At 49.3% G+C, this 23,794-nt stretch overlaps 1 protein-coding gene across 1 annotated transcript in view; it reads left to right on the top strand.

Annotated features, from left to right (window-relative positions):
* The first annotated feature begins 233 nt into the window (after positions 1-233).
* Positions 234-23,794, top strand: part of WWOX (WW domain containing oxidoreductase) — an 870,330-nt gene continuing 846,769 nt past the window's right edge. Inside the window, exons 1-4 of the mRNA XM_040982331.1 lie at positions 234-496; positions 4,599-4,663; positions 5,389-5,446; positions 9,088-9,266. Of these exons, the coding sequence (XP_040838265.1) occupies positions 390-496; positions 4,599-4,663; positions 5,389-5,446; positions 9,088-9,266 (409 nt within the window). The 5' untranslated portion in view covers positions 234-389. The remainder of the gene's footprint in view (positions 497-4,598; positions 4,664-5,388; positions 5,447-9,087; positions 9,267-23,794) is intronic.

The following is a 23,794-nucleotide window of genomic DNA, read 5'->3' as shown; positions in this document are numbered from 1 at the left end:
CCCAGCAACGGGCGGAGTCCTGCACCTTGACTGGACGCGCACGCCCCTTCTCGGCTGACCGGAGGGCGAAGCAGCTCCGCTCCGTCCCCTCACGCACGTCGTGTTTCCGGCTTTTCCTTCCAGCCGCGCGGCGCCGCCACCTTCTCCGCGCGCTCTCGCAGCCGGCCCCTCCAGGCTCCGCCCCTTTGCGGCCGGCAGCCGCTAAAGCCCGGAGAGCGGATCGCAGGCGCGGAGTCGGGGCGCGCTGCCGGGCGGCGCAGGGCGCAGGCGCGTGCGGCCGGGCTCCCGACGCGCGCGGCGCTCGGTTGGAGCGGGAGAGTTCCTGGGTGAGGAGGAGACAGGGCGGCGGGCGTTCAGGCCAGCGAGCACCTGCCCTCTCTGTGTCGGCCATGGCAGCTCTGCGCTACGCGGGCCTGGACGACACGGACAGCGAGGACGAGCTGCCCCCGGGCTGGGAGGAGAGAACCACCAAGGACGGCTGGGTGTACTATGCCAAGTAAGGGGGCTGCCGGGCCTGGGACGCCCCTGGAACCCTGCCGGCTTCTCGCGCCCGGGACCCCGTGCCGGCCCCGCGCTCCAGCTTGGCCAGGGCAGCGCCGAGTGCAAGTGATTGTTGGAAGGTTCTGCAGAGACACCCCCAGAGAGGGGGCCGTGCCCCTTTGGTGGGCCTTGGGTCAAGCGGGGGTGTCCAGGCGCGCCCTCTGCTGCTGAGAAGACAGCCCCGCAGGTGCAGAAGGGGCTGACAGGTGTCACGCCCACCCTGGAACCCCTCCAAATGGAGACATTTGAGAAACACAAAACCATGGAGAGGCCCAGTTCCCTCTTCGGAGGTCTGGGTTGCAAGCCCAGGTGTCCGTGTTTTTCTTTGCCCTTGTAGCTTTCTCCAGGGAAAGTTCTGGGGGATTCTAGCAGAGCCTTTGGCCGTCACCAGCGGTGGGACCGCGGGCGCGCACTCCAGCCGCCCGTTGAGAAAACCCCGCGTCTCAGTTTTCCCGTCTACAGAGTGGGTCAGTAAGGGGTCTGTCGAGGTTGTGTGCCTGAAGCACTTGGAGCGTTCAGGTCTCAGTTCTGGCGGATCCCTAACTCGAGGGAACCGTGAGCTTGCCACACTTTGCAGGTGAGATGGGTTGTCATCTGGTGTGGAGAAACAAGGGCGTGAAGCCCTGATCTTCAGCACCTGGAAGGGCCTTTGGCTCGTTTTGTTCTGGGGTTGCATCTTCGAAATTCCGCCTGGGTGAGTTAGGGCCCATTCATCCTCCTGCTGGGGCACTGTCGAATCCCCGCGGTGGGTCTTCTCCACCCCGATGTCCTTAGTGGCCAGGTAGGCAGGGAAGCAGCGAGAGCTCTAATGAGGATGCACGTGGGGTCACACAGCTCTGACGCTCCTGCCCTCGGCTGCTCCACCAGCTCCCACATCTTTAGAAAGTTTGTTCCCAGTGTTATGTGTGTCCGGAGCGCCAGCCTGGCCCTCCCGCCCTGGGTGTGTTCCCTTCGGGAGGCCCCCTGGGAGTCTGTTCTGACCACAGGGAGAAGCAGATGTGACTCAAGGTGGCAGGGAATGGCCCGCGTGGATGGAGACTGTGCCTGGCCTGTGCAGGAGCCGTGCCATGGACGGTGGTCCGCGGCCTGAGGATGGAGGCTGGACAGAAAGAGCCCAGGCCGGGCAGTTTTCTCTGTGCCTGGCGTGGGGCGTGACGTCAGGCTTGGGGTTCCCCAGGGGGGCAGTCAGGAAGTGACATCAGGGTTTGTGACTTTTGAAGGGGTTTCTGGGAGAAGTCAAGAGAGCTCTAGCAGTGGGGGCCTGCTGGCTGTCCCGGGGTCCAGGCAGTGCTGTCCTTGTTCAGCCCTGGGCATCTTGGTGGGAGGGGCAGCTTGCCTCTCTCCCCCCAGCCCAGATTCCCCTGCCCTGAGGGGGTGTGCCCCAGCCGCTGGGCCTTCGGCTGCCTGGCACTGGGCCCTGTCCACAGGCTTCACCTGTGTCATCTCTGGTGGTTCACCTGTCTCGCATCCAGCGCCCAGGAGTTGCACACGTGGGGCGAGTCAGGGAATTGGTCTCATGGAGATGAGCAGCAGGCCTGTGTGGGCGGAGGGCGTGCTGGGCTGGGGGCAGACTGAGGCTTCCGGTCCCCTTTTCTGCAGTCTGTTCTGTGTGGGGCCTCTCAGAGCCCTTGAGGTTCCCCCCACATCCCCGCTCCTCTCCAGGTTTGTCCTGCTGCTGGTGCAGCCTGGGCCTTGCCTTGCCATGCCTTTGCTCATGTGGTGTGGCTTTTCGCCTTTGGGCCTGTGCGCTTTGTCCTTCCTCTGACCCCAGCAGTGTCTTGGGACTCATGGGGCTGTGTGGCCTCAGTGCTGGCTGAGCTTGGTTCCTTCCCACCCTGCTGGCCCGGTGTTCTTCGGCTTGGGGCTGAAGGAAGCCTCTGTTGGTCTTCTCCCGGGGTGTCCCCGCCGCCCCCTAGTGGCTGTTGGTTTCTCCTTTTCCCATCTGACTCTGGAAGTTTTTTGTTTTGCTCTTGGGGTTTGGGAATCTTCACTCATGAACTTTAGACCAACTTTTTGGCTGCTTCTCTTCCTGGCCGTCTTCCCCATCCTGCAGCAGGGCCCCGTCAGTGGACAGAGGCTGGAGGTCCTCTTGAAGCCTCAAAGTCTCCTGCAAACCATGCCCCTACCCCGTACTTGTAACCCTGAGTGGGTGCTGTGTGCCCCTCCCGATTTCCCACCCTCTCTCAGGTGTGCTCATCGGCCACAAAGGCACTCGTGTCCTCTGATGCCCAAGTGCACCAGGCAGGGCTTCCTCAGGAGAATCTCTGGAATGTTCTATCGCTGCGGCAGCCCTGAAACCAGAGGGATGCAATGTATGTGTCTTTGTCACCTCCGCATAGTCTCCAAGCAGTCCTTGCACACAGATGGCGACGGGAGGCTGAGGCCCAGGGCCAGGAGTGTTGTCACAGCCCCACAGGCCTGGCTGGGGCTTCCTCCTGGCAGGTCTGTCCACAGGGCTGGTTTACCTCCATTGGCGCTAGGCCTCTGTGCTGTGTTAAATCATTGTCTATGAGAGCATGCTTGGACACAGCACTCGGGGAGCATGGAGTACATTTAATTTTGAGTGCTTGGGTTTAAGTGCTTACTGTTAATTATCTCATCAAATGAGAAAAAGCTTACTAAGGAGACGATATAGAGGATTTCTGTTTAGGGAAGAATAACATAGAGACATAAGTCATGATTTTTATTTTTTTTTTTAGATTTACTTATTTTTATTGGAAAGGCAGATCAGATTACAGAGAGGAGGAGAGACAGGAAGATCTTCCATCTGCTGGTTCACTCCCCAAATGGCTGCAATGGCCAGAGCTAAGCTGATCCAAATCCAGGAGCTCTGCCGGGTCTCCCACGTGGGTCTCCCACGCCGGTGCTTTGGGCCATCCTTGACTGCTTTCCCAGGCTACATGCAGGGAGCTGGATGGGAAGTGGAATAACCATATGGAGTGTGGTGCTTGGCAGTGAAGGATTAGCTTATTGAGCCACTGTGCTGGGCCCTAGCTGCTGTTTCGATGAGGGCCTAAGGTTGCAGAGGGCTTGCACATGCTGCTCTTTGTCCTGGGTCCTCCCACTGGGATGGTAGGCAGAGTCTGGAGACATGTTGAGAGGAGTGGCACACTGGCACCTGCTGAGTTACCCTGCCCCAAGTGCTAAGAAGCCCCGGTGTAGGCCTTGTCTGTCAAGGTCAAGAACATGTGTCAACACAGTTTTGTTTTTCTGATGTCTGGTTTGTATAATTTGTTCCAAATATTAGCACTTTTGATGCTGTTTCATATGCCAGGTTCTGCGTGAAAGCCTTTGTATACAGCATGTCTGTTTATTTATTTGAAAGGTGGAGCAAGGGCGTGGGAAGAGAAAAGGAGGGAGGGGAAAGAGAGAGAATTTTCTGTCTGTTGGCTCACTCTTCAGATGCCATGACAGCTGGAGCTGAGCCTGGCCAAAGCCAGGAACCTGCAACTCCGTGCAGCCCGTGCGGGTGGAGGAACCTGAGTGTTTGACCCGTCCCCTGCTGCCTCTGGGGTGTGCCGGAATGGGAGCTGCGACTGGAACCTGGATGTCCTGGTGGGGGGTGTTCTGAAGTTGCGCCCAGTGCCTGCCCTGCCTGTGCTCTGGACTGCCTCTGGGGCTGTTGAAGTTGTTTCTCTAGAAAAACACATCAAAAGAAGACACATGGAAAGAGAAAGGAAAGTTGTGTTTTGATATCAGCTTTGTAAACTAGGCACTCATTTTTTGCCCATATCTCTTGGAATAAAACCAAAGCAAATACAAGACACAATGCTAGCTACTGAGTGATCCCTCAGGCTCTCTGCCGCTGGGCACTCCACCCCTCCCTGTGCCTCGCTGTCGGCTTTCAAAGGCTTGCGGGAGGACTTCTCCTTCCAGCCTCTCGGCATCTCCTCTGACCCTCCAGAACTTCGGTGCGGTTCTCCTCCCAGCGTGTGACTACACACACACACACACACACACACACACACACACACACGGGAGAGAAATGGTGCAGTATAATTGACTACTTTTTAGACATGTGAACCTTTACTTAAGATTTTTTGTTTTTCCTTTAACAGTCACACTGAGGAGAAGACTCAATGGGAACACCCAAAAACTGGAAAAAGAAAACGAGTAGCAGGAGGTTTGTATGCCGTTGTCCTAAAGCAGAGCCTTGTGTCGGGAGATGTCACCGGCAGGGTGACAGTCCTGGTATTATCTGAAGAAGGCTCTAGCATAGAGGATGCTAAACGTCCAGGACTCTGGGAGCCTGTGGGCTTTGGCAAGGAGGTGACCAGATTATGCCATGGAGGGACGAAAGAATCGGAGCCTTCAATTTGCAGTTTAGCAGGTTTTCCAGTAGCTGCGTGGTTTGTGAAACTCTTGTGGTTCATTCCCTGGAAGAGGTTTGGGGTCTGATTGAAGAGACAACTTGTGCACAGGAAGAAAAGTTTAAGTACATTTTTCACACAGTCAGTGTGTAAATCATGGCGGCTGCCTGCTGTGTAGCGATGCATTCTGCAAACTCATTCAAAGGGGAATTTCTGTTGGTTTAACATCCAGTAAGTTTTACAGCTAAAACAGGAGTGAGATGGGACGTTCAATACTGTTGAAGAATGAAATAGGGTTTTGTGCCAAAACAAGACATAGAAAGTTGGAGTCTGTTGGGGAATGAACCTTCGACAGCTGCCTCGATTGGAACACAGGACCAAAGTGTGTTGAAGCAACTGCTGGTTGGGAAGACTAGACTAAGAGGGTAGGGAAGGCATGACGTTCCTGTGTGCTGGCTTATGTTCACCCAGGCCCGTGCCAACCTACTGTGGGTTCACCCAGGCCCGTGCCAACCTACCTTCGTTTGTTGTGTTTCAGATCTGCCGTATGGATGGGAGCAAGAAACTGATGAGAATGGACAAGTGTTTTTCGTTGAGTAAGTCGATGGAGATACTCTTCTTGACAGTTTTGCTTTTTGATGGGATTTTCTTTTAAGCTCTAAATATATTACACATCGTAGAAAAACATGCAGTGTGTATACCTGTAATCTTAGCAGCAGGAGATTTGTTTTTTTCTGTTTTCTGTGCACATGCTTTCATTTCAGTAGAGGTAGGAACCACACGCTCTGAGCTGTTTAGTAACCTTCTTTTCCAAATAATACCCCACGGGCATTTTCTCATATCCTTCTGTATTTTTTTTAAGAAGGTGCAATTTGATGGCTCTTGAGGCTTATTTTTTATAGATAGGATTAATCTGTGTCTCCTGCACATGGAGGTTAAATTTCTACTATTGGTGATCTATGACTGTGAATACTGATTGGAGGATTTTTATCTGTAAAAGCTTTTCACCTCTCTGATTCCACCTTTAGCAGCACACAGCGATCCCAGCCAACTGTAAGCAGATAGCACGAGGCCGGCGATGTTCGGATGGTGTTAGTTCATGTAAGCGCCGCAGTCCTCTGTGGAGTGCTGCCTGTTAGAGTGCTGACTTCTGGCTGAGGACACAGGCTGGGCTCCCATGACGCCCAAGTCACAGGTCCAGGATTGGAGCCCAGCAATCACTTCAGGCTCCGCTCTCCTAACTGCACTAGTTGGAAAAAAAAAAAAAAAAAGAATGTGTGCTTGATGATTGTCAATATGTCCGTCAGAAGTTTGCATATTTAGTAGGATTAGGGTTCCTTGGTTAGTAGAAGCAGGATTTTTTTTTAAAGCTATATAAGTATCAAAATTTTCTTTGACCATTTGGCTTAAGTCCACTAAGTTTTGGCGACAGGCCAGGCCACTCTTGGGATGTAAGTGTGCTGTTTGGACTGTAGTTAGGCCTGCCTTTCCAAAGACTTCTCCTAACACATAGGATCTACAGTTTACCTTTTCACCTTCTTTAAAGTTTAGCAAAAATCTGTATTTTCAAAGAATCTGTATGCTGTATCTTATATTTTTAGAGGTGTGTGTGTTTGTTTTCTGGTGTTATCCTTTCACTGAACTTGATTGCGCAAAAACTTAAAAGAAAACTTACTTATTTGAAAGGCAGAGCAATAGAAAGAGACAGATAGCGTAAGCGAGCGATAGAGAGCTCTTCCACCTGTCAGATTCACTCACCGCCAGGGAGAGAAGACATCGGCCGCATCTAGGAAGGAATTTAGATGGTCTTTATTCCAGGGAACTTTGGTCATGGGCTTCCCTTCCCTGTGTAGTGGACAGACAGACGAGAAGCAGGGAGCTACAGAGGAGGAAGCAGCAGCGTGCAAGGGAGTTTTAAACCCCCCTTGACATGAAAGCTGAGGCAAGGGTCACTTTGGCCCTTATTTGGTGGGGGATATTGGCTGGTGTCCATCATTGGTGGCGCTGTGACCCTGTTGCCTGATGGGCACGCCAGAATTCTGCAGTCCCTTCTGGGTTGTAGCCTGAGACCGGGCTTGAAGCAGGCTCTGCCCTCCTCTGGTAACCGTGGCAGCCATCACCCTCCACGTGTCCACAGCAGCTGGAGCTGAGGTAGGAGGATGCTGGGAGTTTCCTCTTGGTCCCCTGTGTGGTTGTGAGGGACCCAGCCCTGGACCATCTTCTGCCTTCCCAGGTGCATTAGCAGGAAGCTGGCTCAGAAGGCTGGAGTCAGCACTTAGAATTCCTTTCTCTTCCTAATTTTTTCCTTTTAACTATTCTTTGAGGCTCTCAACCAGATTTTCATTGATGTTCTGACAGTTTATATTACACATTATCTGTTTGCAATAATGATAGTTCATTAAATCATGCAGTTAAAGTAACAAGTTCAAAAGGAATAAGTAGTTTTTGGACAAACTTCTTGGATACTTAGTGCACCTGCAGTACTGGGAGCTGCTGGATCCGGGCTTTCTGAAAGGGGGTCTCTCAGTCACCATGGGAAGCCCAGGTGGAGACAGTCTGGTATATTGCATAGAGTGGATTTGTTTGTTGTTGCATATCAGTTTGTAAAATGTTTCCTTACCTTGCTTAATACAGTTAATTTCATGTTAAGAAATCAAAATTAAAAATCTCAACCCTTTGCTTAGTGTGCAAATGGTTTACCCAAGTTTTTCTTTTAACTTTGTCAGCCATCTAAAGAATCAGTGTAACATTTCATAAACTTCTGTGTGGTCTCTGTACTCTCACACACGTTTGGGCAGTCATTCTCTGAAAACAGGCATTGGACTCCTTGGCGGGGGGTGTAGGTTCTGAATTGTAGCTCCTGGGCCAGCAACATCAAGATCCCTGGGGATTCATTGCAGGCACCGCCTTCACCCTTGGAGTCAGCTGCTCCAGGCCTGGACTGGCAAGCTGAGCTTCTCTGGCCCTTTCGGGGACTCTGATGGGTACGGAGCAGGAACTGTCAACATTTTTTCTGTAAAGGGTGAGATAATAGTTGTAGGCTTTGTAGGTGTTATGGGTGTCTGTGGCAGCTATTCAAGCTTGTCATTATAGCAGTCAAAACAGCTATATAGATAATACATACCTGTGAGGGGCATTGCTGTGTTCCAGGCAAACTTTATTTACTGAAATAGGCAGCAGGCTGGATTTGGCCCGTCAGCCGTAGTTTGCCAACTCCTGATCGGATCTAGAGGAACAAGTAGGGATTTTGGAGCAAAATTAGCACCATGCCTCCTCTGGGCCCTTTGTAGGAGTTAGGTCCCGCAGGTACCTGTGTGCAGCTGGTCACGGGATTTTACTTTGTTCTGGTCCATTTGCATCAGTGTTGGAGTCTGAGAGAGGCCACTGCTCTAAGGTTATGGATCTTCAGGTTTATGGGCAGAGAGGAGACAGTAAGAACAGCTTTGCAGGATTAGGGAGAGGCCTGGCTCTTGCTGTGGTGTAGGTCCTCCTACCAAAGCCAACTTCAGCCCCACAGAGGAGTCACTGAGGAGTGGGGAAGAAGCAGTGCTTTGGCTGTTTAGGTCGTGAGAGCCTGCTTCAGCATGTAGCCCTGCTGTCTGGGTACCACCCTGAGCTCCTGATGCTTCTCGGGAAGATGGGGCTAACCTGGGTTCTTAGTGTGCATCCGGTAGCAGATGCAGATCTTATGCTCTCTGATCTTGCATATACACACACAACGCAAATATGTCTTAAGTCATGAAATCTGTCATCAAGATGGAGATTAACTCTAAATTAAAATTAACTGTCAGACGTGTCTATCTAAAAGTATCTATCTAAAAATGAAAACGATGAGAACTGCATTTGTTGGGCCATTCTCTGTCTATCAAGACTTTTATTATTTGGGGTTGTCTTCTTGTCAGGCAGTCCAAGGCTGAGAAATTGAATTGGCATCTTCCTAAGAAGAGTGACTGACATTGCACAGGCATATTTACACGACTTAGTGAAAGCCTGAGCCTTCCAGGAGGCCTTTGCTGGGGCCCGAGGTGACAAGGTGGTGGTCATGGAGCGGCACTGTGTATCCTAGAGAAGCTCTGAGGAGAAGCTGCCGTGGCATTCCCCTGGGAGGGACCCCAGCCTCCTGGAGGCCAGCAAGGAGATTGAGGGGGTCCCTGTTCTTTTCAGGCTTGAGAGTAAGCTCTGCAGTACATCCTAAATGGATTCTTTACAAATGCTTGTCTGAACTTTTTTTTTCCAGCCATATAAATAAAAGAACCACCTACTTGGACCCAAGACTGGCATTTACTGTGGATGACAATCCAATGAAGCCAACCACCAGACAGAGATACGACGGCAGCACCACCGCCATGGAAATCCTCCAGGGCCGAGACTTCTCCGGCAAAGTGGTCGTCGTAACGGGAGCTAACTCAGGAATAGGTAGGCTGTTAATGCACAGTTATTTTATCGCATGAAATCCGCTTAAATCTAACTGTAATGAAATTTTGTACAGTGATTCTTTAATTTAAAAATGTATTGATAACCTTTCCAGCTATTGTTTCATGAAAGCCACGGCCTTTTTAAAAATCCCAGTGTTATTACCATGGAAGGCTACGTGGGGCCGACCTTGAAACCTCTGCAAGCTGAAAACTCAGCAAAGATTGTGGCTATTTTGGTATTCAGGGGTTAGTGACAGGAGGCTCCATCTATAAGTTTTTGACCTGGTCTGTGTGGTGTGCGGTCATATTCCAATTACGTGGGTTATTCAAACCAAGATTGATTGGTAATGGGATACAGGGAACGGCAACCTATCCTGACTTTATAACAAAGGCTTTTGTAGGTTCCATTGGTCACTGAGCGTATCATTTTCCTTTGGGAGCAGGATCTCATTTCGTTATAAAATTGGAGAGCTAGTCCTTGTCTTACCCTCCAAATTAACCCTCCTAATTTCCAGCGATTAAACCACAGTGACCATCGTGAGGTCGATGGCTCAGGAGGCTGCCCTTCCTTCGGTATCGTGTGCTGTCAAGGACAGGTAGTCCTACAGGTACCTATGTATAGCTGTCACGGGATTTTACTTTGTTTTGGTCCATTTGCATCAGTGTTGGGGTCAGTGAGAGCCAACTGCTCTAAGGCTATGGATCTTGAAGTTTGTGGGCAGAGAGAAGAAGCAGAGTTGCATTCTGCTATCTGAGGTCCTGTTCTCTGTCCTTCAGAGCGCCCCGGCCCTAGGGTTCCCCCTTCCCCACCACTGACTGACTGCGTTCTGAGCTTTCTGTCTTGGTTTTGAATGACTCCTCCTTGAGCCTCCAAGCTTGTCCTAGCATCGTGAGGGCAAGCCTAGGAAGTGAAGAGCCCTCCTTAGAGTACCCATTACTCTGTGTGTGTGTGGTGCAGAGCCAAAGCCTAACAGAGCAGTACTCTGTGTGTGTGTGGTGCAGAGCCAAAGCCTAACAGAGCAGTGGTTTGGACTCCTTCTCTATTAAAATAAAGAAGTAAATGTAGGTGTTTTGGTGTAAATTGAAACTTATTTTAAAATCAACTCTTGGGCCTCAACCTGCACTGAGAATATTTTCTGGACTTCTGCTTTGGCGTGAATCCTTCATGCCTGTTGTTGATCATAAACTGAGGACACAATGTTAAACATAGTGTCTTGGGTGAGGCAGGCCATTGTCAGACTGGGCTGCAGCACACCTGAGACCTGGGGGAGAGAAGGGACAAGCCCTGTAGTGGGGAGTTCGGGGGGCTCCCCTGCTGGGCCTCTATTCTCACTTGTGAGTGTGAGAACTGGGATTGGATGCACAGCCACAACACCTGTTGACCTGCATGTAAGCTGGGTTAGGGAGAGAGCCAGACTGGGCTAGCCAACTGCATCCAGTGGTGCGTGTATGAACCAGAGTAGGTGCAGGCTGGTCGGGCTTTGCTGCAGCATCAGCTGGCAAATGTTGGGACTGGGAGCAATCCTGTCGGGCAAGACTACCACGTGGAGAGTGCAAGATCCAGGACTGGGGCAGGCTTAGTGAGGGTTATTGGGGGTTGCTCTGACTAGGCTGCAGCTCCTGCTGGTGTATATGAGGGCTGAGTGTGTGGTGGCAGGGTTGGACTGGAACGCAGCTTTCATTGGTTTACTTAACAAATGGGCTGAAGAGAACTGACGCAGCAGTTGCAACTGCCACTGTGTGTAGGCTGATGTGGGTGATGGGCTGAGCTAGTCCTCATATCGGTAAGCACACACAGTCAGGTCTGGGATCACCATGGGGAGAATCACAGGATCTGTGGTCTGAGTGTGGAGTACATGTGTCAGAACTGGGCCTCCTTGGTGGTTTAAAGCAACTGGATGGCATACCCAGTTGCACATGGAGGATATGGTAGTTCATTGGGGCCAGCAGAGGACATCTGGTACCACAGCAGAGGAAGGAGAGCAGAACAAATAGATTAACTTCTCTAGCCAAGTGTTGACAGCACGTATCTGGGTGGATGGAGACTGGAGTAGACTATGTCAGCCAATGGGCCTTGGAAGAATTTCCTCATCCTTGGATTGGTGAGATCAACAGCATTTCAGAACTATCAAAATCACTTGAGCAGAGCCCTCCAGACATGCTCCACATCGGGACCCTGGGATGACGTTGGGGGGCTGTTTCCTATCCCCAGGTACTGAGGTGGTTGGGAGGCTGGGTGTGGCTTCTCTCCTAGATAATATCTCCCCCTTTTGCCCAGATACAAGAGGAAGAAAAAGAAAATTTGGAAACAGTGGTTTCACCCACTTTTCACTAATCCTTAACCCTTTCCACCCTAATCAACTATGTAAACATTATGGAAAAAACGAAACAAAATGGCAGTGACTTGGTTCTTGGTCATCCAGTGAGCGGTATGTCATGTTGCATGAACGGACTTTGTCTTGGTTGAGGGCGTGCACCTACACGGGACAGGATAACCAAGGGAAGGGCTGAAGAACAACGCCTTTGTAAAAGATCGCATTCCTTTCCTCTTTTAGGTAGATTGTCTGTTTATTTTCTGCTGGAGTGTTCCAGCTGTTGCATCTGACAAGGGATAATGTTTGTTCTCTCAAAGGCTTGTAAGCCAGGCTTATGATGTTGTCATTCAGGCTAGTGGACCTGGCTCCAAAGGAGCCATGTCAGGTCAGTAAAATTGAATCACGAGAGAGGGAGAGAAGAGTCTGCAGTGTTGGGGTTAAAGCACGTTCGTTGGTCAGAGTGGCATGGAAAGCTCTGGAACACAGCTGAACAGTCCCCAAGCCCCCTGCAGCTCCCACTTTCCCCCAAGACCCTTCTTTTCGTGGACACTGCAGCAGTGGCCGTGGCCGGGGACTAGGGGTGTTGAGGTGGGGGACAGGTCAGGTGGAGGGCAGCCCCTCCTGTCCTGTCCTGCACGCTCTTTCCTCAGCTCTTACCTTCTCTCAGAAATCACTTGTAACACTGCCGCCTCCCCTCTTCATCTCCACTCTATGAAGCCAGAGTCTAGCTAAGTCAGAGTTAAAAGATTTTTATTCTGACTTTTGGAAATAATATCATACTGCAAATTCCAGGCCGTCAAATACTTGCAAATCACTTTGACTTGGCAGCAGTGGTATCAGGCGTACAGACAAGAGGCTGAAGATAGGCACATGGCCTTCTGTCATAACTGGCTTAGCTTTTATGTCCTGCGTGGCTGCCTTAGAAAGTGCCCTTGCCCAAGGAGGCTGTGCCTTCTAGATAAAGTCCTGCCTTCTACTGAGCTATGAAACTCTCCAATTTATAAATTGCTATCTTTACTTTATTTCTGCCCATTTCAAATGAAACAGCTGAATGCAAAGTGAATCAGGTGCCTTCCTTTCCCAGACTTCTGGGGGCACTCAGGAGTCGCCTCTGTGCCAGCTTTAATGGGGTTGCCATTGCCTCAGCCCAGCCCGCTCCAGGGAGCCCGTCTTCCATGTCTAAGCTGTCAGGTGCCCCAGCCTTGTGAAGGTCTCGCCTCTCTCTGGAGCAGAGTGACTTGGCATACACCCCAATGGTATTTATTTTGAATTTATTTTGGAAGCGGTGACCCCTCAGCTAGCACCAAGAATGCCCAATTTGCCCTACTGAGGCTGATGGATGAATCTGATATTTTTAGTAGTTTCGGTTTCTTCTCTCTTTTGAAGGCCCCTCCACTCACAAGGCGCTGCCTTGGGCCAGGCTTCTTTAATGTGAAGGGCTACGGCTTGGTCTTGCAGACTCAGTGGGAAGTCTGTATGGGACTAGGGTCCTGCCTTTCCTAGTGGCCTGAAAGCACAGGTTGTCTGCTCTTCTGCCTTCCGGGGCTCTTGAGTGACACAGAGCTGTGTTTTGAATTTTTGACATTGCTAAGGCAACCAAAGAGATTCTTCCTGAAGACATGAGGATTTTGAGGAAAAGTCAGGAAAAAGCATTATGGGTTCCTGAAATTTGTGAAAGTGGCGAAGACAGATGAGAGCTCCCGGTCTGCTGGTTCACTGCTGTAATGCCTGCAGCAGCCAGAGCTGGGGACTCAAGTCCACTGGGGGACATGGACTCGCCTACGAGAGCTGCTCTAGGATGCACTTGAGCAGGAAGCTTAACCAGCCGGTGGATACTTAATGCTTAAACGCAGTACCAAATGCAACCCCCAACCCCCAGTTCCAGGTTTCACAGCTCAGATGTGAAGCCCACTGCCCAACTGGGTTCTGCAGTCTAGATTGGGGCACGGGCCAACTACAGCACAGGACTGACTGCCCGTCACCGCATGGTGGCGCACAGCCACGCTCCACAGCCCCCGTCGGCGCTCAGCACTGCCTTTGCCTGTTAGAGCAGAGCTGAGTAATTACAGCAGAGACCATCTGGCCCACACAGCCTGGAGTGTCGACATCTGGTCCTGCGCAGAGCGTGGCCTCCGAGGCCTGCATGCCATCCTGTAGTCCTCCTCAAGATGATACCACCTCAGCATTCTCTAAAGTGGCCACAATTTAGATGACATGTTGGCAGATTGGACACCCAGCCTGTAACAAGAATGCGGCCACACGTTGGGTCTGTCCCAGTGTTAATCTGCATCTTGTGCCCATATTTTTCTCTCTCTTACAGGGAGCTGCAAGGATTAGGTTGTTGCCGCCTTTGAAATTAACCACCTCCTTGATCCTTGTTTAATCAGCTTTTTGAACCTGGAGAACTTTGCAGAGCGAAAGCTCTGGTTTGTGGATCCCTCTGTGTGGAGCTTAGCATCTCACTGTCCGGGCAAGGTCGTCTTCTCCCAAAGCTCCTATAGCCCGCACAGAGGCCGCTCTCTAGCCCGCACAGAGGCCTCTCTCTAGCCCGCACAGAGGCCTCTCTCTAGCCCGCACAGAGGCCTCTCTCTAGCCCGCACAGAGGCCTCTCTCTGGGCTAGTGGGAGCCGCACAGCCCCAACTGCTGGTAGGTAGACAAGGGAGGAGAGCCATTGCGTTTGTGTTCAATAAAGCAGACTAAGCAGGAAGGGGCAGGCGTCTTACAACTGTGCAGCGAGCGGCTTGCTGGCTGGGATTTGGTGGAAGTGAGTTGAGCTGGCTGTACGTGGTCAGCGTGGTCAGCTGTCCCTGGGGGATCTCGGGAGATGGAGGAGAATGGAAGTTCCCCTGGCTTTTCTGTAGACCCCCACCTGTCAGTCAAGCCAATTTGTCTATGCATTTAAATAGCTTAGTGTAATATGCTGCCTCCTGGAATGTGCAGGCTGACGTGGGCTCATCCAGAGTGAGCTCCTTCTAATAAGGGTTAATTGCATGCCTAAATGTGGGACAATGGCTGCTGCACTCTTATTAGTGAGAACAATTGTGGGACTCACTGGCCATTGTTGCTATGAGTAGGCGAACTTACCGTATTTGAGCAGTCACTTGGGGAGTGAATCATTGGACTGAAGGTGCTTCTATATCTCCTCCCGTCTTTCTTTTTAAAAAATACTTATTTTTATTGGAAAGGCAGATATACAGAGAGGAGGAGAGACAGAGGAAGATCTTTCATCTGATGATTCACTCCCAAGCGGCTGCAATGGCTGGTTCTGTGCCGATCCAAAGCCAGGAGCCAGGAACTTCCTCCAGGTCTCCCACACGGGTGCAGGATCCCAAGGCTTTGGGCCGTCCTTAGCTGTTTTCCCAGGCCACAAGCAGGGAGCTGGATGGGAAGTGGAGCTGCCGAGATTAGAACCGGCGCCCATATGGGATCCTGGTGTGTTCAAGGCGAGGACTTTAGCCGCTAGTCCACCATGCCGGGCCCCTCTCCTCCTTTCTGTACATCTGCCTTTACAATAAAAATAAACAAAATCTTAAAAAACCTTATGAATTAGCTGTTTTATATTTAAATATTCTTGGGCATTGACCATAGATAGAAATCACATATGTGATGAGTCTGAGAAGCTAAACATATAAACAAAGACCGTTTTAGGAGATGTTAATATTCTGCATCTCAAAATTTGGTAATTGGGCCCGGCGCGGTGGCGCAGTGGTTAAGGTCCTCGCCTTGCACACCCGGGATCCCATATGGGCGCCAGTTCTAATCCTGGCAGCCCTGCTTCCCTTCCAGCTCCCTGCTTATGGCCCGGGAAAGCAGTCGAGGACGGCCCAAAGCTTTGGGACCCTACACCTGCGTGGGAGACCCGGAAGAGGCTCCTGGCTTCGGATTGGCATAGCATCGGCCGTTGCGCTCACTTGGGGAGTGAATCATCGGATGGAAGATCTTCCTCTCTGTCTCTGCTCTCTGTATATCCGTCTTTCCAATAAAAATAAAATAAATCTTAAAAAAAAAAGTAAATGGAATAATCTATTTAAAAAAAATCAAAATTTGGTAATCCTTTTTAAACAACTTAGAAGGGCATGTGTACACATACATATGTATATGTTTTGTTATAAAGTATACATAGATTATGTACATTTATAAGAAAACTAGGTGTCATAAAAACTTGTGGCATAGCGTTGTCAGCTCCATGCTTTAGAAGTTCAGAATTTAAATGTTTATGGTGAAGCATAACAAGTGGCATCGTCTAAAATATTGTTCAATGATAATATGATTCTAACTCATAATTTAAAAAGGAATATTTGATAATGATTTCAATCCTAGTTGAGGTTTTGTAGTTTGTGTAAGATAAAAACCTTAAATACAATAACTTTGTCTGTTGCTTTTGTATACTGTGGTGAAAGTTCTTGCTCTCTGTAAATTCAGTAAAAGCATCAGCGCCTTCCTGTATTTTAATTTTTCCACCAGTAGAGGGCTCTGTTGCCCTTTGAGATAGTTGAACAAAAGAGGTGGCCTTCACCATGGTTATTTTCCTCTTGGCCGGTCTTGCTTTCATTTTTGTTAAATAATACCTTTTACTTTTCTAACGTATCTTTTAGGTCTTGTAGTTGTCTGCGATAGAGTTCAAACTGAAGGCTGTTACCAGTGTCATGTTTGTTTCTTTTTTTACTTTTGTTTGTATGAAATGCCAAGGATGGAGAGATCCATTTAACAAAAAGGGGCCATTGTACTGAGGCGGCAGCCTGCTCTGCCAGATTACACAAGGGCGTGTGTTCCCAGACTGGCTGGCTGAGTGTGCTGGCCTCTCAATAATGGGATGCCCCCCACCCCCCAGGTGGAAATTGTACTATCTACGTATTAACGCCTCTATTAAAGTTCCACATGGAATGCCTTACGATTCTTTATTTTCTTGTAGGAATATAAGGTGGCCTTTACTTCTGTCACCTGTATGACCCAAGAGTATATAATGTATTTCAATAATTTATTAATTACACATTCTTATACATGGAGACGTCTTGTCGTTTTGGCTCAGCGTGTGCTTCCTAAGTAAGATGGCAGTACTTGACATGAAGAGGCTCGCTCTGCACCGAGGGGGTGGGAGGCTGCTTCCTGTCCTGGCTCTCTCACTTAAGTTTGGGGCAGCCTGTGACTCTCAGACTTCAGCTGTCCAAAAGAAATTTAGCCTGGAGGAAAAAAGATATACAGGTGCACGGTTTGGCTGTCTAACAATGCTTATTTTCAAATTTCAAGTGGAGGACACAATGTATACACTATATTATTCATATATATATTATTTATGGTATTCATTTTCTCAGAAGCTTTTTCACTTCTGAAAATGTAGCAGTTTGAAAGCATTGGAGATGCGCTGTACTTCCGGCAAAGCGAGGAAGGCACTTGGACCGCTCCCGTGCAGGTGTGCTTGTGGAAGATCCAGTCGGTGGGTCAAAGTCGATGGCCCTTCCCGGAGCTCTTGTGTTTGGTATAACAGGTGCGCTGACACCTGCCAGCCCTTGACTGTGACTGCTTTCCTGGGCATTGGCAGCATATGCAGGATTCAGACGCGAGTCCTCGGCCTTTTCCAGAATAACCAGGGGTCACTCGGTAGGAGGCATGTCTCACAAGGAACTCCAAATTAAGGCATCGTAGCCTGCCCAAAATGGTTCTGATAACTTGAATTTCTTGCCTAAATTCTTTATCTCCCTTTGGTGTAATAAATACCAGTGTATTTCACAAAGTGGTGGTCTTGAGCTATGCAAACTTCACCTTAATGAGGCATATCATAACCGATGTGTGATGAGGGTTCAGTCTAATTGTTTACATTTTACAGTATTTGTTTTTTCATAGTGGAAGCTGTATTCAGATAGTGCTGCTCTGGAAACAAGTCAAGGTTTCCTTGGCCTAGTACAAGAGGGAACATCAGATGGGTTGTGTGTATGAGAGACACGTGTTCTGTTGCATCCTGTTTGTCAAGGCGAGCAGAGCCGAGCTTTCTGTAGGAACAAAATTGTAAAGGAAGCTACCAGAATGCAGATGCTTTGGTGTGGTCATCCAGAAAGTGAACCTGGATTCATCCAAGGATTTTTCACCATCATCCGTAGCTCTAAGAAGTGCTCAATTGCTCTATATTCCTATCTGTCGATGGATGTAATTATTGTTGTTAGCCTTGTACAATTTATGAAACTTCTATACCTGTTGGCCTGGATTCTCACCATAGTGCCCAGCACTTGTCTTGGCAGAGTGTCAGAAGTGAAGCAGTTTCTCTGGAGTGGTTGGTACCGCTAGGGCATGGCAGGGAATCATGCAAGTCCGTGGCTAGCTCCACTGCACTGCCCTTGCTGCCCTCCTGGTCTGAGATACAATAGTGCATGGTCACGGTCATCCGCAGAAGCCTTTCAGTGTGTTAAGCCTGAGGCTCGAATCAGGCATTCCATGAAGCTGGCTCTGCAGGGCTGAGTGCTGGGAGCAGTGCATGTAAGGAGGTAGGGTGGGAAGGTGACTTCTCAAACCTTGACTGCTTGCAGGTTAAGATGTGGAGTTTCCTTCCAAAGGCCTGTGGGCTAAGGAAGAATCCTTGGAGAACAGAAACAAAGCCTTGTTGCTGTTAGATATACAACACGAGTTATACCCAATTAGCTTTACGTGCCTTCTTGTTTAATTATTCTGAAAATTATTTTTATTGCTAAACACGTGTTCCTTACAGAAAATCTAGAAGGTGTAGATAATTGCAAAAAAAAAAAAAAAAAAAAAAAAGAGAGAGAGAGAGAGGCAGATAAGAAAAACCCTCACGATTCTTCCCGGGTGGACGTCCACCCTTGCTGGTTGGTGTATGTGGTGGTGAGCGTGTGTCCCGTGTGACTGGATCGTAGCTGTGCCTGCCTCTCCAGTGGCTGCATAGTATTCCATTACACAGCTCCTGTGCTTCATTCCATGCAGCACATTTGGGTGGATTCCAGCTTTTTAATAGCTATGCAGTGAGATGAACATTTTGTAATTAAATGTTTGTACCCATCTGTGACTATTCTATGGTTTTACTTTGTGGATTGGAATTGCTGAATCGAGGGATTTTCTTCATGACCTTAGTATCTTTATTTGTTCTGTCAACCTGTGCCCATGGAAGCTTAGACCAGTTCGAATGCCCATTTGTCTTGCACCCTTACCAACTTTGGGAGTCCACATTTTTGAAAAGCATCGCTTAAATTTGCATTTCTCTGATTATCAGTAAAATTGATAAGCTCTTCCTATATCTGGCATTTGTATTTATTTTACGAATTGTCTTCATTTTCTGTGCATGAGTATCAGATATGTATTGATTGCTAATTGATTGCTTCAGGTGGTATAATTTTGAAAATGTTCCTTTCTCTTTAGAAGTTTGTTAATCTCAAAGTGTCTATTACATTCAGTATATGTTTAGTCGTGTGATCAAGTTGAGATTCATATCAAAGTCAGCCTTGCCATCCCCTCCCCCCGCCGGCCCTGGCTTATGACATTCTATCCTCAAAGTCTGTGCTTTACCTGCTACCCTGGCCATGGAGTGCTACTCACGGCCACCACAGTTTTGGTAAAGCATGGGTGTAGGGAGCATCCCAGAGCCTACCCAGACTCACCAACTGCTATTACGGAGGGAGTGCCATGTTCACATTTGGGTGAGAATTGGTGATTTTGGGTTTTGCAGTTTTCCCCCAGAGAAATCTGTTGATGAGATCTTTGCCTTGTCATCTTTAGGGAGCCTGGCTCTGGCGTGGTGAGATTGTACCACCGCTGGGAACAGCTCTGCTGACGGTGGGCGACGCTTGGGCGGTAGTGGGCTCTGTTGATATCTGGACTGACTGCTTCCCACCCAAGTGGTCAGGGCAAGTCACTATCCTCCTCTGAACTGTTCCCCACCTGTGACGGGGGCAGAGACGCCTCCCTTGCAAGGTTGTCGAAGGGCTCCCGTGTGCCCAGGGAGTTGTCTGCTCATCATTGCGAGCCTTTAATAACCTGGAGCTAGTTCTGGCATGGGAGGCGAGGGGATCGGGTTTCTCCTGCAATTAGTTTGGTATTTTTCCTAGCTTCCTTGATTTGGGAGCCTCTGAAGGCTGCCATAGTATCTGCAGGTTTGTCCCGGAATGACCTCTCTGCTTAACCGCTTTGAGGCATTGATGTTTCCTTGGTATGAAAGGAAACGATTAGCTATTTTTTGGTTGGAGGTCAGGTAGTGACTTGATCCAGCAAAAAGAAATCAAGTGAGAGGAAAAAAAACTTTTTTTATTGTTGCAGTCAGAGTGAAGAAGATTTATTCAACTTGGGGAAGGATGAAGAAAACTACTGTACGTTAAGTAAGCGCATCACAGTAACATCTTTGTTACGGGGAGTTGGCTGTTAGAGCACTTGTGTGCTTGAGTTTGTGCTGCTTATAGAATCATCTGCTATATTAAGAGTGAATGTGTTACTCTGCCGTCTCATTTACCTGCTCATAGTCAAGAGTGTGTAGTGCTTGAATATAACTTCTTATTTTTCAAGATTTATTTTTATTGTAAAGTCAGATTTACACAGAGAAGGAGAGACAAAGATCCTCCATCTGCTGATTCCTCTTCCAGATCTTCCTTGCGGGCGTAGGGTCCCAAGGCTTTGGGCCATCCTCGACTGCTTTCCCAGGCCATACACAGGAGCTGGAAGGCAAGTGGAGCAGCTGGGACACAAACTGGCGCCCATATGGGATCCCGGGCATATGCAAGGCAAAGAGTTTAGCCACCAGGCTACCGTGCCAGGCCCCGTTGAATGTAACTTTACCTGCACTTGGAAAGGCATGACACTTTTCTTGGAGAGGACTGTGATGCAGTGGGAAGAGGGTGCTGAACACCAAGAGACAGATGCCATTCACAGTCTGTACCCAGAGGCAAGTCCCCTCTGTACCGCAGGCCGCACTTCCCTCATGCGAAAAAGCAAGAAAGTCATCATTCCTCTCACTGTTTTGTATGACTCAAATAAAACAGTATGTGAAAATGTAGTAATGAACAATATCACGTGGTAGGAAAGTTGCTTGTTGTTGGGGGAGAATAACAAAAGAACATTCTCTGGGGACAAATTAGGCTTAGTAAAAGATGGAAATAGAGTAATTTAATTCCTCAGTGGATCCTCCCCCTCCCTCTTTTGTGTGTGTGTGTGTGTGTGTGTGTGTGTGTGTGGAGAGATTTCTGCAGATTATCTTTCGAGTTTCTAAAGGAAACCAGAGGTCAAGCCCCAACCCTGTGCATTGCACAGTTGACTTAGTGGAGGCGGCTAGAAAATTTTAGCAGGTGCTGTCCCATCTGAAGTAAGAAGTTGTAATGCGAGCTGGGTATTTGGGAGCCACAAGTTGATGCTTCAGAAAGAGACTGTGCAGAGACTGAAGCTCCTGTGGAATCGGGGGGGGGGGATCCATCACCTCTTGGCCAATGCTTTTTTCCTGACTGCTCTAAGTATCATGAGCCCACGCTCTTGCCTCTGCTCACAACACAGGACTAATTCCCATGTAGATACAGAATCCACTTGTCAACTGCAATTTGCTTATATGACAGCAACAAAATTGCCAGCCACATCTTGACTCTGGAAACCGCTTTCCTAGTGATCACATGAAGGAAAAGAATGAAAATCATCAACTGTTTTCCTATGGCGAGCCCGTGCTGCGTCAGCCGTCAGAGCCCGTAAGGACGAGCTCTCACCCTTCTGCTTCAGGGCAGGAATTGTATGCAGCTGGGTGAGCCTTTGCCGCCTCTTTGTTCAGTATAGGGGTACCCCGTTCATGTTTGAGGTTTCCTGCTGAGACACAGCTGTCTGTTAACATGGACCCCAGAAGGCCGCAGGTTTTGGTCAAGTCCTTAGGCTTTTGCCACTTGTGTTGGAGACCCCAGTGGAGTTCAGGGTTCAGACTTTAGCTGTGCCCAGCCCCAGTTATCTCGGGCATTTGAAGAGCTCTCTCTCTGTCTCTTTATGCCGCTGCCTTTCAGATATACACAAAATGAAAGAACCCGCATCTTTCGGTGTAATGTCTTCTGACTGCATTCCTTCTCATGTGTGTCTGTGTGGTCTAATAAGGTGACGGTGGCTTCTGAAGCCAGCGGCTGGGTTCAAGAGACCATCAGTTGATATTGCCAGTCCTCTGCGAACAAAGCACCTTTACAACTTTATTAGCAAAGGAAATTCCAGTTCTCAGCTGATGTACAGTTACCAGGTAGAGTGTTTGACGAGGCAGAGAGCACTCTAACGGGTCCGTATGGGGAAAGAGGGGCTGGAGTCGGCGCTTGGCAAGGGCTGCCCTGCTCTGAGCCTGCAGGGCTGACACAGGAGCTGTCAGTCTGTGTGCACTTTGAGCAGCTGCTGCTTCCCCCGAATCCCTTGTGTTTTTGCCTGCTGGTTTGGCCAGGGAAGACTTTGATAAGAGGGAGCAGGCCCTGCCTGTGCATCGTCCTTGCCCAAGTTTGTGGTGATGCACCGAAGCGTGCAGGTGTGCGTGTCTCACTTGTGTGCTCCCGGCCTGTTTGAGGACTTCGAAGGCAGATCTGTTTCCTGTCACTGTGAGAGGTCACACTACCAACTCAGTGCCTTGAGACAAACTTAGTTGCTCGCAGTTGTGAATGCCAGAAATGTGCAGCGTCGCCGGGTTCGGGTTAAGGGGTCAGCAGGCAGATTCCGTCTGTAGGCCTTTTCCGGAGCTTCTAGGGGTGCCTGGTCCATGGCTTGCGGCCCAGCCCTCAGCATTCAAAGCAGATCGCTCTGATCTTTGCTTGCCCCACTGCTCCTCTCCTGGGCACTCAAACCTCCTCCCGCCTCCCTCTTACAAGGACACATGTGATTGGATCAGCACTTTCACCATAGCAGCGGAGGTCCTCGTGCTGTGTGAGGTGACAGTCACGGGGAGTAGGCTGTCGGTGGTGGGGAGGTGCTGGGGGCATCACTCCACCTGGGGATGGGAGATAACAGCTCGGACTCTTTGAGTTTTAGCGGAGAAGACCATGTTCCCGCTTCTTTCCTACCTAAGGTGCTTTTCTCAGGAGACACGCTTGGAATAGGGTGTTCAGCTGTTGCCAGAGTTTGGGGAGCAGTCCACTGGTTTGAGTTTGTCTGAAGCAGGACAGTTCATAAATATCTGAAACCTTCACTGTTGCGTGCTTGGGATCACGTGATAGTGATGGGGGGGTGGGGTGCATTGTTTCACTTGCTCCCTTCTCTATCCTGAGGCCGTTTTGCAGAGAGAGGAGCCTCCCATTGAATAAATGATGGAAGAGGGAAGAGAAAGGGCGAGAGATGCTGGCTGCCCTGATCCAGTCCATGACCTTGTAGACATGTGCTGAAGTGTCACACTGCGGGAGTGGGTACTGAGACTCAGGGTGTTGAGCTCTTGTTGGAATGCCCACATCTCGTAGCACAGTGCCTGGTTGGAGTTCTGGCTCTTCCGATTTGGACTGAACCTCTGTTCACGCACCTGGCAGGCAACCAGTGCTGACCCAAGTACTTGAATCCCTGGCATTCCTGTGGGAGAGCCGGAAGGAGTTCCAGGTTCATGCCTCTACTCTCTTGTGAGTGTTTGACCAGTGCTAAGTCCTCAGGGAAGGAACGGGCAATGTCTGCCTTATTTAAGGTGCAGACAAACCAAATATCAACCGTCTTGTCTTTGTGCTTTGAGAGAACATTTGAATTGATTTCTTTATACTATAATTTTTTCCCCACAGGTTTCCATGCATATACGTGTGCTTCTGGGTGCTTTCTAACTACTTCTGTCTTTTTGGTTTTATTTGAAAATGCAAAAACCCTTATCTTTTCATTCTTGAGACACCTGCAAATTAATCACCAAATATGTTATAAACTACAGAGAAATTTTGCTTTCTTGATTGTTACCTTTTAAGTCTTTTTTGTTTCTAAATTTATTTTTATTGGAAGGGCAGATATTGTAGAGAGAAATAAAGACAGAAACATCTTCTGTCTGTTTAGCCGCCAAATTGCCACAATGGCCAAAGTTGAGCCGATCTGAAGCCAGGAACAAGGAGCCTCCTCTGGGTCTCCCAGGCAGGTGCAGGGCTCTCCTAAGACTTTAGGCCGTTCTTTGCTGTTTTCCCAGGCCATAAATAGGGAGCTGGATAGTCATTAGAGGAACTGGGACAGAAACCAGCTCCATTATGGGATGCTGGCACTTCTGTACAGAGATTAACCGATTGAGCTATCTTGCCAGCCCCAACTCTGATTTTGCTTGAAGCCTGG

The sequence above is a fragment of the Ochotona curzoniae genome, unplaced genomic scaffold, assembly GCF_017591425.1.
Source record: "Ochotona curzoniae isolate NIBS_2020 unplaced genomic scaffold, NIBS_Ocur_1.0 contig_3622, whole genome shotgun sequence".
Classification (NCBI taxonomy): Eukaryota; Metazoa; Chordata; class Mammalia; order Lagomorpha; family Ochotonidae; genus Ochotona; species Ochotona curzoniae.
Note: the sequence above shows the minus strand (reverse complement) of the source record. Positions and strands in the feature narration are given on the sequence as shown.